The sequence below is a fragment of the Lissotriton helveticus genome, chromosome 10 (genome assembly GCF_964261635.1).
Source record: "Lissotriton helveticus chromosome 10, aLisHel1.1, whole genome shotgun sequence".
In the NCBI taxonomy this organism is placed as follows: Eukaryota; Metazoa; Chordata; class Amphibia; order Caudata; family Salamandridae; genus Lissotriton; species Lissotriton helveticus.
In genome coordinates this window covers 115,447,380-115,462,306 of record NC_136071.1, presented here as the reverse complement: position 1 = coordinate 115,462,306, position 14,927 = coordinate 115,447,380, and the positions used below count along the sequence as shown (strand labels likewise).

At 46.5% G+C, this 14,927-nt stretch overlaps 1 protein-coding gene across 1 annotated transcript in view; it reads left to right on the top strand.

The window, feature by feature from the left end:
• Window positions 1–14,927, top strand: part of TEKT4 (tektin 4) — a 117,592-nt gene that overhangs the window by 17,812 nt on the left and 84,853 nt on the right. Inside the window, exon 2 of the mRNA XM_078664189.1 lies at window positions 3,730–3,800. Coding sequence (XP_078520315.1) covers window positions 3,730–3,800 — 71 coding nt within the window. The remainder of the gene's footprint in view (window positions 1–3,729; window positions 3,801–14,927) is intronic.

Below are 14,927 nucleotides of genomic sequence, written 5' to 3'. Positions count from 1 at the left end.
TGTTTTAACCTGTTACTTTGCTATAGTGTTGTATATTTCTAATATTTGCCTAGGGTTTGTCGTTAATTGGGCGGGGTGGTCGGTGGAGCCGAGCTGTCTCGCAGTCATCATGGCGTTGAGTTCGGCTTTCCTCACTAGTTTCATACTTCCTGAGGGGTCGTTCCTAATGTTTCCATTTCAGTAAGGTTGAAAAGAGATCTCATCAGTGGCCTACTGACTTTACTCGATTCCTTTTATTTTTCCTAATGATTCTTATGTTCTTTTATTTGCTAGCACGATACCGCGGCTAATCCGCATTTTCTTTATATATGTCCTTTTTATTAGGGGTGTTCTCCGGTGGAGCCAGATGGTCTACCTTTAATAAATGGTCCGGGCTGAACCAACTACTGAGCAATGGGGGGGAGATAGGCATGACGGGTTACAACGGGGACAAAAGTCAGCACTACCTATCCTTCACTACTTTGCGGAGACTAGGTAGAATATTTTTATTCTACAGTATTCGCAAATAGGGAATACCCAAAGAGAGAACCAATTCCAAACAGTCAAGTTCGGACAAACAATCAATCAATCAAATGAGGAATAAAATAGGCGCGACGGGTTACAACGGGGGCAAAAGCCTGCGCTACCTACCCTTCACTATCTGCAAAGAGAGAGATCTTCCTGTTCCTCTCTGTTTGTAGGCAGAGAAGATCCTTTCCAAGAACCAATTCCGAACGATCAAGGTCCGGTCAAACAATCAATCAGTGGGGGATAAAAATAGGCACGACGGATTACAACGGGGGCAAAAGCCTGCGTTACCTATCCTTCACTATCTGCAAAGACTAAACAGAGTATGGCGGCCCTGTGCTTGTTTGCAAATAGAGAATGATCCAAAAAGAACCAATTCCAAAACAATAAATGCTTGGATAACAATCAATCAAATGGAGAGGGAAGTAGGCGCGACGGGTTACAACGGGGGCAAAAGCCTGCGCTACCCACCCTTCACTATCTGCAAAGGGAGAATACTCCTATTCTTCCCCGTTTGTAGACAGAGAATCTCTCAGGACAAAACAATCAAAATGCGTAATACTAGTATTTTCAATGACAATCAAACAATCAATTCGCAATTTGTCGTGTTTCCACGACCTTACCCGGACCGTATGGACGGTTTCTCGTCTTCCGTTTCCAGCGCCCGATCGTCCTCTATTCTCCGTAATTGCTGTGGCACTCCTGATGGTTCCCAGTCAGGACCGTAGATCACTCGAGAGAGGTCTGTTCGGAACCGGTGAAGTTCGGATGATCGGCTGCCAGACAAGGGTCTATCGGGCAGGAGCTCTTCCCGATCGTTGCAGTTGTTCACTCTGTCGTTGGGACCTCGCTCACTGGATCCACGTGTCGCTGATGGGCCCCACGTTTGGGACGCCAATTGTTTAAAAAGGGTTCAGGCAGATCAGGTCGTTTACCCCTTTTCTAGGTTTGCCCGGCGTTAGCCGCTTCTTACCCAACTCACGATTACCCAAATAAAGAGGCAGGCGCTGGAGACTGGAAGGCAGGAAACAGGAGTTTATTTCCGACGGAACAGAACACGTCAAATCAGACAACAAGGTATCTTCTCGAGGTGCTCTAACAAGTTTCTCTACGGCTCAGTCTTTTATACACAGGTTTATGATGTACAAACATTCCTTATTGCAATAAAGACACTTTGAAGTACAAAAAGGGCATGTTTGGGACCCCAGCTCCAGGCCCATTCCCATACTGACCGCTCTGATGTTGTTTTCCCCTCCCAAATGTGACATGTGATTGTAATCTGCAGCCGGACATTCCAACAGGGCAGGAGGGGGTGGTCAGATCTAAGGTTGGGCGGGCGATAAGATCATGTTTCGCTATGCGGGGCCGGAGGGGTACATCCACGAGACCTAGTTTTATGATGTGGGACTGGGTCGAGAGGCCAGGTGTAGCCGGGGGGGGGGAGCCATCAGAAGAGAGGAAGGGTGTTCCTGGGAGGGATGCGGGGGTGTCGGTCAGGTCTAGGGGTGTGAAGGCCTGGATTAATCACCGCTCCTCTGATGTGAGGCGAGGTCCTACTGTAGGAAGCAATAAACTGCATCTGTTGGGCTAGGTGATGGCCTGGGATCAGGTCGGGCAATCGGGCAGGGAGGAAGAGGTTACCAAAAGGGCCCGTTCTATGAGTAGGATGAAAGAGCGAGGGAGCAGGGGTTCAGCACGGAGACAAGGTCGTGTTTAGCGGTGCGTTTATGGCCCGAACAGGAGAGACCGGGGGCTGTCGGGGCGCGGGGTGCTTGCGGGGCTGGAGAGAGAGAGAGAGAGAGAGTGAGAGAGAGATGATGGCTATTGGCAATGGGCAGGGAGGTCATGACACAAAGATGGCTACTATCTATGTTCAAGATGGAGCCTAAAAGGGAACAAGATGGCGGGGCCACTGTTTCGTGACTTTCTTTACCTTCAACAGTGGCGAGGGTGAACACAAATGAACGCCGCTTATGTACATATACATTTTGTCATTTTCCACAGCATGGAGAGTTAATGTGCAACCTACTAAGCACAGAATGTAACATGTAGCTGACACCTTTTTATTTTATGTTGTAGGTAAGTGTGTTACTGGTTTTAACACAGAGATCCTTTTGTTACTTGCAGTTCATAAATTGTAATCCCTCTAAAACAGCACAGTGAGCTCTGAAGAACGTGCGACTCCTACACCTTTTAACCCTCACTGTTGTATATAACACATCTTTTATATTGATTTACACACTTACATGATTTATTGTTAATGTATGATGTTTGTGTGTGGTGTAAAGCGCTCAAACACCCTGCGCTGGGGTGAGTAGCGCTATAAAAGAAATACAATAGGGGTATTTTAATTCTTATTTGTGAAAATACTGGGAGAGGTCCAGACATCTGACATTCTTATCTCTTGGGTGTATGACGGCACACATGGAATTACAATGCATGCCTGTACAACACGGCCATTACAGGGAAAATGCCTTTATCAGGCATGCCTTACCATGCAAATCTTTACCACGTATGTGCCTTTACAATGTGTTATATATATTATAACTTGTTGTAAACGCATGCGTTGTAAAGGCATGTGTGGTAAAGGCATTTGCATGGTAATGGATATGTTTTAAAGGTATTGCCTGGTTCTGACCATTTGATAAATGATGTTTCCAATATCTCTTATATACAGGGATTGAAGAAAGTCAAAACCATGCCTCCCTAAGTACTTGTGAAATGATGAGCTGTGTGGCTTTGTTTCCTCTCCATTGCATTTGAATCACAGTGTGAGGCAACAGACCGCGCCCAGCCAGGCTACAGGAACAAAGGAGGCCTGATGACCCACTTACCTTTGGCCTTTATCTTTGGCCCAGCTGGAGGTGAAAATAACAAACACCCCTCGCCTGCAGTTTGCTGCTCGGATCAAAGCAGACAACTTGCAGGCAATGCTGAACATGTCCCAGTGTTTCAAAATTACATTGGGACAAGTTTAGCATATTTCAGTGGGGCCCAACTTCTTGGCTGGGTGGACGGTGTCAGCCCTGTGAAAAGAATTGGTAGATGCCGTGTACCCCGACTTGTGCCCTGTTTAAATGTATTGCTGCAAAACTCAATGAGGCTTTCAACAGCCCTTTTTATAGATCACCTTGTTTCCTACTGTAATCCTACAACTAAAAACATGAAATTACTCAAACAGTTTTCTTTTAGCGTAATCGGAAATTGTGCTTTTGTCTGCAGGAAGTGGAACTGATCCGAAACGTGCAGGAGCTTCTGAAGCGAACTTTAGAGCAGACCGTCATGCAGATACGGTAAGGCACTCTGCCAGCATCTTTTGTTTTCCACATGCATTGTTTAACATGTTTATCTGTTCCATGGTTACAAGAGCTCAGTTACCAAGGACTGCTCACTGTCAACCATGGAGACCGGTTTGTACATTACAGTTTCAGGAGAGTGATGGGGTTAATTAAATGACTACAAGCACACAGTGGATTCCTTGCATATTTGTTGCACCTGCCAAATAACATCAAGCTAGTTTGCATTCATTCTAATATGGGAAAATAGGTGAAAAACAACCCTTGGGTAGAAAGTTGAATCCTAGCCTCTGTACTTCACTGGCCCAACCATTGGAAGAGCAGAATTTGGTCCATGCGCTTTAAGACCACCCAAGTCTTCATCTTCATCAGCCTCTACATCACCCCCTTCCCCCCCTTCCCACGGTCTGTGGTGGGAGCCCATGGTCCTCCTTTACAGAGGCTTCAATCTCCAGAGAGCGGTGCTAAAGTTAAGAGCACTATGGCTGGCCTGCATTTTCACCCAACACACAAACTATAAATCCAGCCAATGTCTGTGGCCGCTTTATCTCAGCTGGGGCTACAGAATTTTACTCAGTCAGCCAGAAGGCAACTCTGATCTGATCCATCAACCCAAGGAGGATTCTGTGAGCCTAACCAAATATGTATCATTAATTTTACCTAAATACATTATTTGGTAAGCTATAGCTCAGAAGCATTTGAGAAATCGTGAAAAAGTGACCAGTAGAATGTTACATGGAAAAGGACATTTACAGACCCGCCTTCGACTCACCTACTTTTCAGACAAACAGCCCTTTCCTAATTTTAATCTAAGAAACAGTCAGCCACCGTTTTTAATTTGAAGGTCCAGAGTTGTTTCTCTCTTAGTACATTATTCATCAGGTGTAGCACCTGTTTTATTACTGTCCATAGGATGTCACTGTTGCTGATTCCCTAATCTATGTGACTGTCTAAGGTACTGTGCATAGCAACCATGTTCCAAGATGGCCGCCTTGGCATAGTAGTCCATTGGCATCATGAATATATCAGGGCCTCCCCCTCACTCAGTAATTTTAAAACTAGTTTGAGGTGCCACCTCATGTGATTAGAAACAAAATAGTGATTCCACTCATCAGACCAAACAGTAAATATGTTCATTGTGCAACTCCATTATGTATCAACCGTCTGTATTTGCTGTTCCCATGACACATAGCACCTCCTTAGTTTAATACCGCAGCCATTCATTTGGCGTAGGTTGTCCAGTAATTTTTCCCATCATAATGTGTAATAACACTACCATATTGTGCAACATTTCTGTCAGAAATGTTATTGCTGTATACTCAAGAATTAAGTAAATAAACAAATAAGTATGTGGAAGTCTCATTCCATATTGTGTGCCAAATAGCCACTTAATGTTGGTTGTTTAGGGTTCAGACAAACGTGATTGTTACCCTGTGCAGAGTATAGGGCGCCACTTAAACCTGTACTTTCTATTATGTATAAAGCCCATCTCCAGTTTTTACATCACTTATTAGATAAGATGATCAGCGGACAGGGAGACAGTGTAATAGTGGCTGTGTGAGTAGAAAGAACTCAGAATTCATGCTTGGCAGATGTGTGGTAGAGTCAGGCACATGCATCAATGTTGGCTTTTGCAATTCCTTAATTGCGATTTTTAAGGAATCGCAATTAAGGAATCGCAAAAGGCTTTGCATGTAGAAATCGCTTAAAAAATAGCGATTTCTAAACATTCCTTAATTACGACTCGCAAATTGCGAGTCGCAATTAAGGAATACTTCCCCATTCATTCCTATGGGCCTTTAGGAAGTCATTCTCAAATTGCGATTTTCAATTAGAGAATCACAAATTGAGAATGCAATGTCAAGGGTGCCAGGGTGTCAAAAGGACACCCTGTTGCACCGCTGAAATTGATCTGTGCACATATGTTGTGCACACACAGGAAGTGCATTTTAGAAAGTTTTTGCAAATTACCATGAAGTTCAACTTCATGGTAATTTGCTCCCCCTATAGCAAAATCGCTGATTTTTTACCTTTAATGCGTTGCATGTAAGGAATCACAAAATGCGATTCCTTAAATGCAATTGCAATTGGAGAACTCGCAATTAATTGCGAATTCTCAAATTGCAAGGGCCTTGACCCTTGATGCATCGCAAAAGCTAATTTTGCGATCGCAAACGGCCGATTATTGCGAATCGCATCGTTTGCGATCGCAAAAGGCTTTGATGCATGTGCCTGTTAGTGCTTAGCACACATGCTCACGTGACAATTACACAGAAATGTCCTACTGGTGGAAGGCTATATTTTATGAATTTAGAAATAGGAATTAATTTATAAAGAAATATTAAGGAAGAATTGAATGTATTTTATAATGGGTAGATACAAAATAGCTAACATTCATACAATATCCCCAAACATTAATGGATTAAACGCAGGGACATGACAACTGTTTACAGTAAGTTAAGTAGAGAGAAGGGGTTCGAGCCTACGAGAAACTGACATACCCTACTGCAACCTGGATGGTCTGATGATACTACATTTGATGTGCAATTTTTATGCACCCACTCAAGAGGGTGACACGGACATTTTTGTAGTTTCAAATGATTTCTTGTTAGTCAGTTAATACCAACTATAATTCCAATACACAAAACTGAACAGAATTGATAAAGAATATGAAAAAAAACTTGTGAATAAAAATTGGCTAGTATCCCACAATTCTTAATGCAATTTATATGTATATTTATATGTGACTTAATAAGTCACCCTGTGCTCACCAACTAACTTTCGACCACAGACTTAGTGGAAAGTTAGTTACAGTGGTCTGCGTATCAGTAGCCCCACATTCATATATATTTAATTGACATAACATTTTCTGACAAAATCCACGATGTGAAGCATTTGAGCTCTAATCCATTTTGCAGAGGACAATTTGAGCACTGGACGGCCCTGTTCTTTAAAGTAATATGATATTTGTAATTTTAGATCAAACCATTACATTCGAGATTTCATGATACAGTTGGAGGTTACAGATTTTAAATCCCAATTATTGATGGCAAAGGTATATCACTTGGCTTGTCCCTCGCTATATAAGTCATTCTCATAATTTCCATAATCTCAAGACTGGAGGCACAACCAGTTTTCGATGGGATTCTGTTTCTCAGATTAGGGCAACTGTTGCCGCCCTGTCTTGGTATATTCACTCACAATACAGGCAACAGTGTCCAATACCTTGTAGCCTACCTGTTTGACTCCTGCGGTTCAAAGTGTTGTTACACATATCCTCCATGACTTTTTTAGGCGAAGTATGTCCTTGCGTGAAAATATGATGTCGTTAAATCACCTTTCCTGCTTTACTGTAATTTCACATAATAATTGTGTAGCTTGAATTTTTTTTTGATTTTGTCCTTCTTGAGGTCTTCTGGCACCCACACAACCTTGGGTAGCTGCACGCTCTAGAAATCCCTAAATCAATCAATCAACCAATCAATAAATTAATCAATCAATCAATCAGTCCTAGGGGTTTTACCTTCAGTACACAACACTACACAATTCCAACTTAATAGGTACACTCACAATAGGTACATTTACAAAACGTCAAAGTGTAGCTAACTTTAAAAACAGGATTTTTTCTCTGTTGATCTGGGATTGGCGCCTTTTTTTAGGTCTTGCCTACAGACAGCTTTTCGCTGTCTGTTGTCGACGACCTCCTATGAACAATACCCATACTTAAAGTGTGCTTTGAGACAGTTTATACGATAGCCTATAGCTTACCATTGGTTTACTTTCATATCAAACTCTCTTGTTAGCTTTATATTTGATATCTTGCATTCCTCTTTTTGTGTTTGTCCCTTCCCCGGAGCATACATTCTTTATCATCTTTTGGACGAGATGTCTTGTATTCTTCAATAGCTTCACATTGGGCATCAACATATTTTTTATTTCCGCGCTGTATGATTGTACATATGTTTTCTTGTTCTCTCACCTGTGTGTTGCTTCTTTCTTGACATACCCAACACCTCACGTTCCTTATGTTACTTCCTCTTCACAAGTGTGCCTATTTCTCTCCCCAAACCCCCATCATGCTTTGCTTTTTTGATCCCTTTTTTTCTGCAGCATGGGCCAAAAGCATTGGCAAAACCAAAAAGCCAAACCCCTACGTTTGTAAATGCTTGTTCTCACTTTAGGACTCATGAAAGGCATTTCTTTGAGATGAAATTGGGCACATTCTGATCTGGAAATGCAACGAAGAGGAGTCCATTGATTACATGAAATATGTTAGGAACACATCTACGATAAATGTGGAATCATACCCTACAAAATCAATTCTGCGTTTTCATGTTTCTTTATTACAGTTTTGTTCTGGCAGTCCATCCCGGAAACAGAACAGCTCTTCTTCCGGGCAGAATGTCCTTAGTCCAGAAGCGTTGGTATCAGAGTTCTGGTACTTATACCCATTTTAGTCTTTGGAGTAGGGAGACTTCAAAGAAAGATCTTTGCAATGCACAATACCCTGCCCTTCCTGGCCCTGGCTCCAGACACACTATAGGGGATATGCAGCTCTTTGTGTGGGGACAGGCACAACCCTATTCAGGTGCAAGTGCCAGCTCCTCCCAACGCTCTAGCTCAGGAAGACCCCTCAGCCTGGTGATGTGCCATCAGGATATGCAGGACACACCTCAGCTTCCTTTGTGTGTGACTGTCTAGAGTGAATTCACAAAGCCCTACTGTCACCTTGACCCAGATGTGCATTTTAGGCACTGACAGAGACACAGACTGGCTAAAGTATGAAAACACCAGCTTTTTGAAGGTGTCATTTTCAGACCTGCAATTTAAAAAACACCTTCACTAAATGATGTGTTTATAAATTGTTAGTCCACAGACACCAAACTCCAATTCTCTATCTGCTTCCAATTGGAAGGCTTTGCTGTAGTGAAAAAGAAATTTAGTAGTTTTTCACAACCAGGACATGTAAAACTCAAAAGCACACCTCCAACCTTTTAAATACACTGCTCTCTGCCCATGGGGCTACCTAGAGTCTACCTTAGGGGTGCCTTACATTTAACATAATGGAGAGTTTTGGCTTGACAAGTAGGTAAACTTGCCAGGTCAACATGGCAGTTTAAAACTGTGCACACAGGCTCTGCAGTGGTAGGCCTGAGACATGTTTGAAAGGCTACTCATGTGGGTGGCAGAATCAGTGCTGCAGGCCCACTAGTAGCATTTGATTTACAGGCCCCCTCCACACGTAGTACACTGTACCAGGGACTTACCAGTAAATCAAATATCTCAATCATGGAGAAACTAAAGAGTCCTAAAAGAAGCAAAAACAAATTTAAAAACAGAAAACAGAGGCAGAAGAAGGCAAAACATTTTGGGTAATCCTTCAAAAAGAGCCATTTCTAACCCAAATGATTATTTTGAATTAAAACTGAAAGGGCTGTGAAACTTCCCTGTGCATCAAAGGCAGGGTTAATATCCTCTAGAAAAAACACTCGACATTTATATATGTTTGAAATCCTAGAGAAACTAGGAGCTAGGACTTTTGTATGATTTTATGTAAAATCCTCTATACTTATTCTTACCTTTAGTTATGATTTTGTTTACATTACTGATCATTCGCAATTACTGCAAACATAGCTGGAATACTTTTAAAGCGGTTCTATCTCACATTGTATATGTTTACATTTCAAAGCAAAAAATACCACCTTTTGAGGATTTTTCCCATTTTTGTTTAAAGGGCCTTAAAGGGCCTTAACATAGAAATGATGGCCAACAAGTTAAAATACCAGCCCGGTGGAACCTAACAAGAGATAGCTGCTCTGGATGAACAGTGGACGAGCTTGTGCAGCCTCTCATGACCTTCTAGTACACAGTAACTTTTCTTTCTCCATTCTTACACAGTGAAGAGATTGGGTGAAATATACACAGGGTGCAGTGAGGCTTCATGCGGAAGGATGCAGACTCAGCACAGGACAAAATGTGTCTAATGGGCACTGTTGGACCTAGAGTTGTCAGGTCACCTAGGGTAGCCTGGCCTAGGGTAAGACAGTCACTAATAGAGGCTCATGTGTAAAGGTTGCATACCACCCAGCAGTAACTCACAGCAATTCCACTAAAAAAGGAACACTACACCAACTTTTGTATGAAAATACGTGTGCTTTATAAAAATATTACTTTGTTCTCTTCTCTATTATTTATCCTTAGTTAGCACAGTTCATTACAATACATTCGAACAGTAAAGTTATCAATTTCCACAAAGCTGCAAAGATATCTCACAATTCAACTTTTTCAGCATAAAAGTACATTACATTGGTTCTCAGGGGGCAGTGTCTGCTCACCTTACAAGCTCAGCTAGACTTGGATCCTCTAATAGAGGTTATTACCATTTCCCCCCCCACCTATGGCACCAAGAAGAGATGGCTAGAACTTCCCACTCCACTTATTCTGTGCAAGCTCTCCTCTAGAGCTGTCTCAAGGAGGGTTATTTACCAATATTATACAGTCAGCATTTAACAACAGATCTAAGATGACCCTTGTGGAAGTCTTGAAGGGTTCTGCCCCTTTTAGCTCACTCCTTGTGTGGCCAACCGATAGTTTCTGCTCCTCTGCCCTTTTTATGGGAAAATCTACTGCCTTCAACTTCCCCCTCTCAATCACTCCTTACTTCTCGATGCAGAGCCCACCGGGCCTGAGTCTCCAATCGTCGGGGGGGGGGGGGGAAACAAGGACCACACCAGGGCACTTGGCACGGCCTGTCGGCCCCTCGACCCTCCTCACCCGCTAAAACAGCTCCTCCGTGTTGAAGCTAGAGCGGGGAAAGAGGGGCACACAAGCGGAGAAGAGCCGATGCTCGCCTCACGCCCGCTTCCTCCACAGGAGCTAACTCCGCCTTCCGTGAGAGAAGCGGCTCGTCCGGGCATGCGCGGGTGACTAGCGGCTCAAGGACAGAGTCTGCTCAGCTTCGCGGGACCTCCTCCTCCGGTTCCGCCCACGCTCCAGGACCCGCGTTCACTCAGCAGGGCCTGCGCAGTGCAGGGGTGAGATTCCACAGCGCGCTCCTAATGCCTCAGTCACCAGCCTCAGAGAGATGGGGGCAGCCTTCACTACGTGGCCAGTTCACTCGGCGTCACCGCGCCAGGCACTCGATTCTAGCCCCCGACTTTTTATGGGAAAATCTACTGCCTTCAACTTCCCCCTCTCAATCACTCCTTACTTCTCGATGCAGAGCCCACCGGGCCTGAGTCTCCGATCGTCGGGGGGGGAACAAGGACCACACCAGGGCACTTGGCACGGCCTGTCGGGCCCTCGACCCTCCTCACCCGCTAAAACAGCTCCTCCGTGTTGAAGCTAGAGCGAGGAAAGAGGGGCACACAAGCGGAGAAGAGCCGATGCTCGCCTCACGCCCGCTTCCTCCACAGGAGCTAACTCCGCCTTCTGTGAGAGAAGCGGCTCGTCCGGGCATGCGCGGGTGACTAGCGGCTCAAGGACAGAGTCTGCTCAGCTTCGCGGACCTCCTCCTCCGGTTCCGCCCACGCTCCAGGACCCGCGTTCACTCAGCAGGGCCTGCGCAGTGCAGGGGTGAGATTCCACAGCGCGATCCTAATGCGTCAGTCACCAGCCTCAGAGAGATGGGGGCAGCCTTCACTACGCGGCCAGTTCACTCGGCGTCACCGCGCCAGGCACTCGATTCTAGCCCCCGACCGGGATAACCCCACTACCACTGATGAGGCGAAGCGACACCACAGGTAACAACAGGGGGGGGGGGCTCGGTTGAAATGCCCGATGAGTCCTCCTTTTCTCTCAATTCTCTTGGCTTCTGATAAAGGCACACAGGAATCCCTCTCCTTTAATCTGCACCAGGACCCTTTTCATCACTGGGCAGTGGATGGAGCTTCACTCCAGTACAACCTCCCTCACCCACTCTTTCCTCTGGGACCGGATGAGAACAGGTGCCCAGGGTCTCCAGGATTTCCTCAGGCAGGGTCAGGTCAGCAACTACAAGGGGAGAAGGGTGGTGAATCAGTAAGGAGCGTCCCTAAACTGGGAGGTCAACCCTCTGATGATCCTACCCCCGCCTTATGCTACAGCCTTGACTCCAGCTAGCCTACTCTGAAAAGACAAAATGGCTGCCCAGCATTCCGCCTTATATAGGCTGACCCCCAGAGGTCCAGAAGGGACCAGAATGTTCTGGAATGCCCTATTCTATCCTATGGGTCAGATCTCAGGTGTGACAGTTGTGACAGTTGAAAACCACCATTTTGTAAATCTGAATGAATTCCTGTCAGGAAAGGCACCTAGGCCTAAGGTGAAAAACTATGAGGGCCAAAAAGAGCATCTATCCCCCAGGCCAGCACCATAAAAATCTAGTGGACACAAAAAGATGAAAAGGGTATGAGGGGCAAAAAGGGGGCAAAATAAATAAATAATAGGAGGGGCTATGCAAAAGGCCAGACAGGTCTAACACGCGTCCCCCCCAGCTGAAAGTGGGGCGGGCTACCCAACCCCTTGGGAGTCCTCATCACTAAGGCGGAAATATCTAGAGAGACCGTCTGCATTGGCGTGGTCCACTCCAGGCCGATGTTCCACCCGGAAGTCCATTCTCTGTAGGGAGATGGACCATCTCAACAACTTGGGATTTTCCCCCTTCATCTGCATCAGCCAACGAAGGGGTCGGTGGTCAGTCTGAACCAGGAAGTGCGAGCCAAACAGGTATGGCCGCAACTTCTTCAGAGCCCACACCACCGCAAAAGCTTCCCACTCAATTGCACTCCACCTCTGTTCCCGGGGAAGCAGTCTCCTGGACAGGAAGACTACAGGCTGATCCAGACCCTCTTCATTGAGTTGCGATAACACTGCCCCAATGCCATGTTCTGATGCGTCTGTCTGGACAATGAACTCCTTGGAGAAGTCTGGGGCCCTCAGGACCGGTGCTGCACACATTGCCTGCTTCAATTTCTCAAAGGCTTGCTGACAAGCCTCAGTCCAGACTACCCGTCGAGGTTGTTTCTTAGAGGTGAGCTCTGTGAGGGGCGCTACAATAGTGCCATACCCCTTCACAAAGCGACGGTAGTAACCTGTGAGGCCCAGGAAGGCTCGGACCTCAGTCTGTGTCTTGGGGGGTTCCCAGGCCATGATGGCCTCAATCTTTGCCTGGAGGGGCTGCACTGCTCCCCTACCCACCAAGTGGCCTAGGTACACAACCGACCCCTGCCCAATCTGACATTTACTGGCCTTGATTGTCAATCCAGCTTGTTTCAGGGCCTGGAGAACTGCTTGCAAATGTTGCAAATGGTCCTCCCAACTGCTGCTGAAGACAGCAATGTCATCCAGATAAGCAGCGGAGAAACCCTCCATTCCGGAGAGGACCTAATTCACCAGCCGCTGAAAAGTGGCAGGGGCATTCTTGAGCCCAAAGGGCATCACACAAAATTGGTAGTGTCCCTCAGACGTGGAGAAGGCTGACCTCTCCTTGGCTCCTTCTGTCAGGGAGATCTGCCAGTACCCTGAAGTGAGGTCAAAGGTACTTAGATATTGGGCAGCTCCCAGCCGGTCAATTAATTCATCCGCCCTAGGGATCGGATGAGCATCAGTTTTTGTAACTGAGTTCAGTCCCCGATAATCCACACAGAATCTCAGTTCTGGAGTGGTGCCTGGTGGAGCGGCTTTTGGCACTAGAACCACCGGACTGGACCAGGGGCTGTTGGAAGGTTCTATAACTCCTAGCTCCAGCATCTTGGTAACCTCACCATGGATACTGGCCTTCACCTTGTCGGACAGCCGGTAGGTCTTTGACTTCACTGGTGGGCTGTCCCCTGTGTCCACATCATGGGTACACAGGTGAGTCCTTCCCGGGACAAGGGAGAACAACGTAGAATACTGCTCCAGTATCTGGCGACAGTCCTCCCGCTGTTCAGGAGTTAGGGTTGGAGAGAGAATCACTCCCTCCACTGACCCATCCTTTTCTTGAGACGAGAACAAGTCTGGGAGCGGTTCGCTTTCCGCTTCCTCTCCCCCATCAGTCACCATCATTAAGATGACCTCGGGCCTCTCGTGGTGGGGTTTGAGGCGGTTAGCATGCAGCACCCGCAGGGGCTGTCAAGGGGTCTTTAGGTCCACCAAGTAGGTGGCCTTACCCTTCTTCTCTAACACCTCAAAGGGGCCTGTACAGCAATCCTGGAGGGCACTTAGCTCTCCAGGCTCCATCACCCACACTTTCTGGCCAGGCTCCAACTCCACCGGGTGAGCGTTGTGGTCATACCACTCCTTCATTACTGCCTGGCTAGCCTCCAAGTTGTCAGAAGCTTGCTTCCACAACTTCGCCATTTGGCTCCTGAAGGCCAGCATGTAGTTCACCACATCCTGGGGGGGTTTCCTGGGAGACTTTTCCCATCCATCCTTCACCAGGCTGAGAGGCCCGCGTACAGGGTGCCCATACAGAAGCTCAAAGGGGCTGAAGCCCACTCCCTTCTGTGGCACTTCCCTGTAGGAAAATAGCAAACAGGGTAGGAGGACGTCCCACTTCCTCCGCAGGCTTTCAGGCAGACTTCTGATCATGCCCTTCAAGGTCTTGTTGAACCTTTCTACCAGTCCATTGGACTGGGGGTGATAGGGAGTGGTGAACCGGTAGTTCACTCCACACTCCTTCCACATTGCCCGCATGTACGCTGACATAAAGTTGGTCCCCCTGTCGGACACAACTTCTTTGGGGAAACCCACTCGGGTAAAGATCCCCATTAGGGCCCTGGCCACCACAGGTGCAGTGACAGTCCTCAGAGGAATTGCCTCTGGGTACCGTGTGGCATGATCCACCAGAACCAGGATAAATCTGTGACCAGCTGTTGTTGGTGGATCCAATGGCCCTACAATGTCGATGCCCACCCTTTCAAAGGGGGTGCTAACGACAGGAAGTGGTTCCAGGGGAGCTTTCAGCTTCACCCCTGTTTTCCCACCGGCTTGGCAGGATACACATGTCCGACAGTAGGTGTTAGACGCCACTTTCATTTGAGGCCAGTAAAAGTGGGGGACAAGCCGAGCAAAGGTCTTGTCCTGACCTAAGTGTCCTGCCAAGGGTATTGCATGAGCCAATTCCAGCAGAAAGGCTCGGTACCGTTGCGGGACTACCAAGGC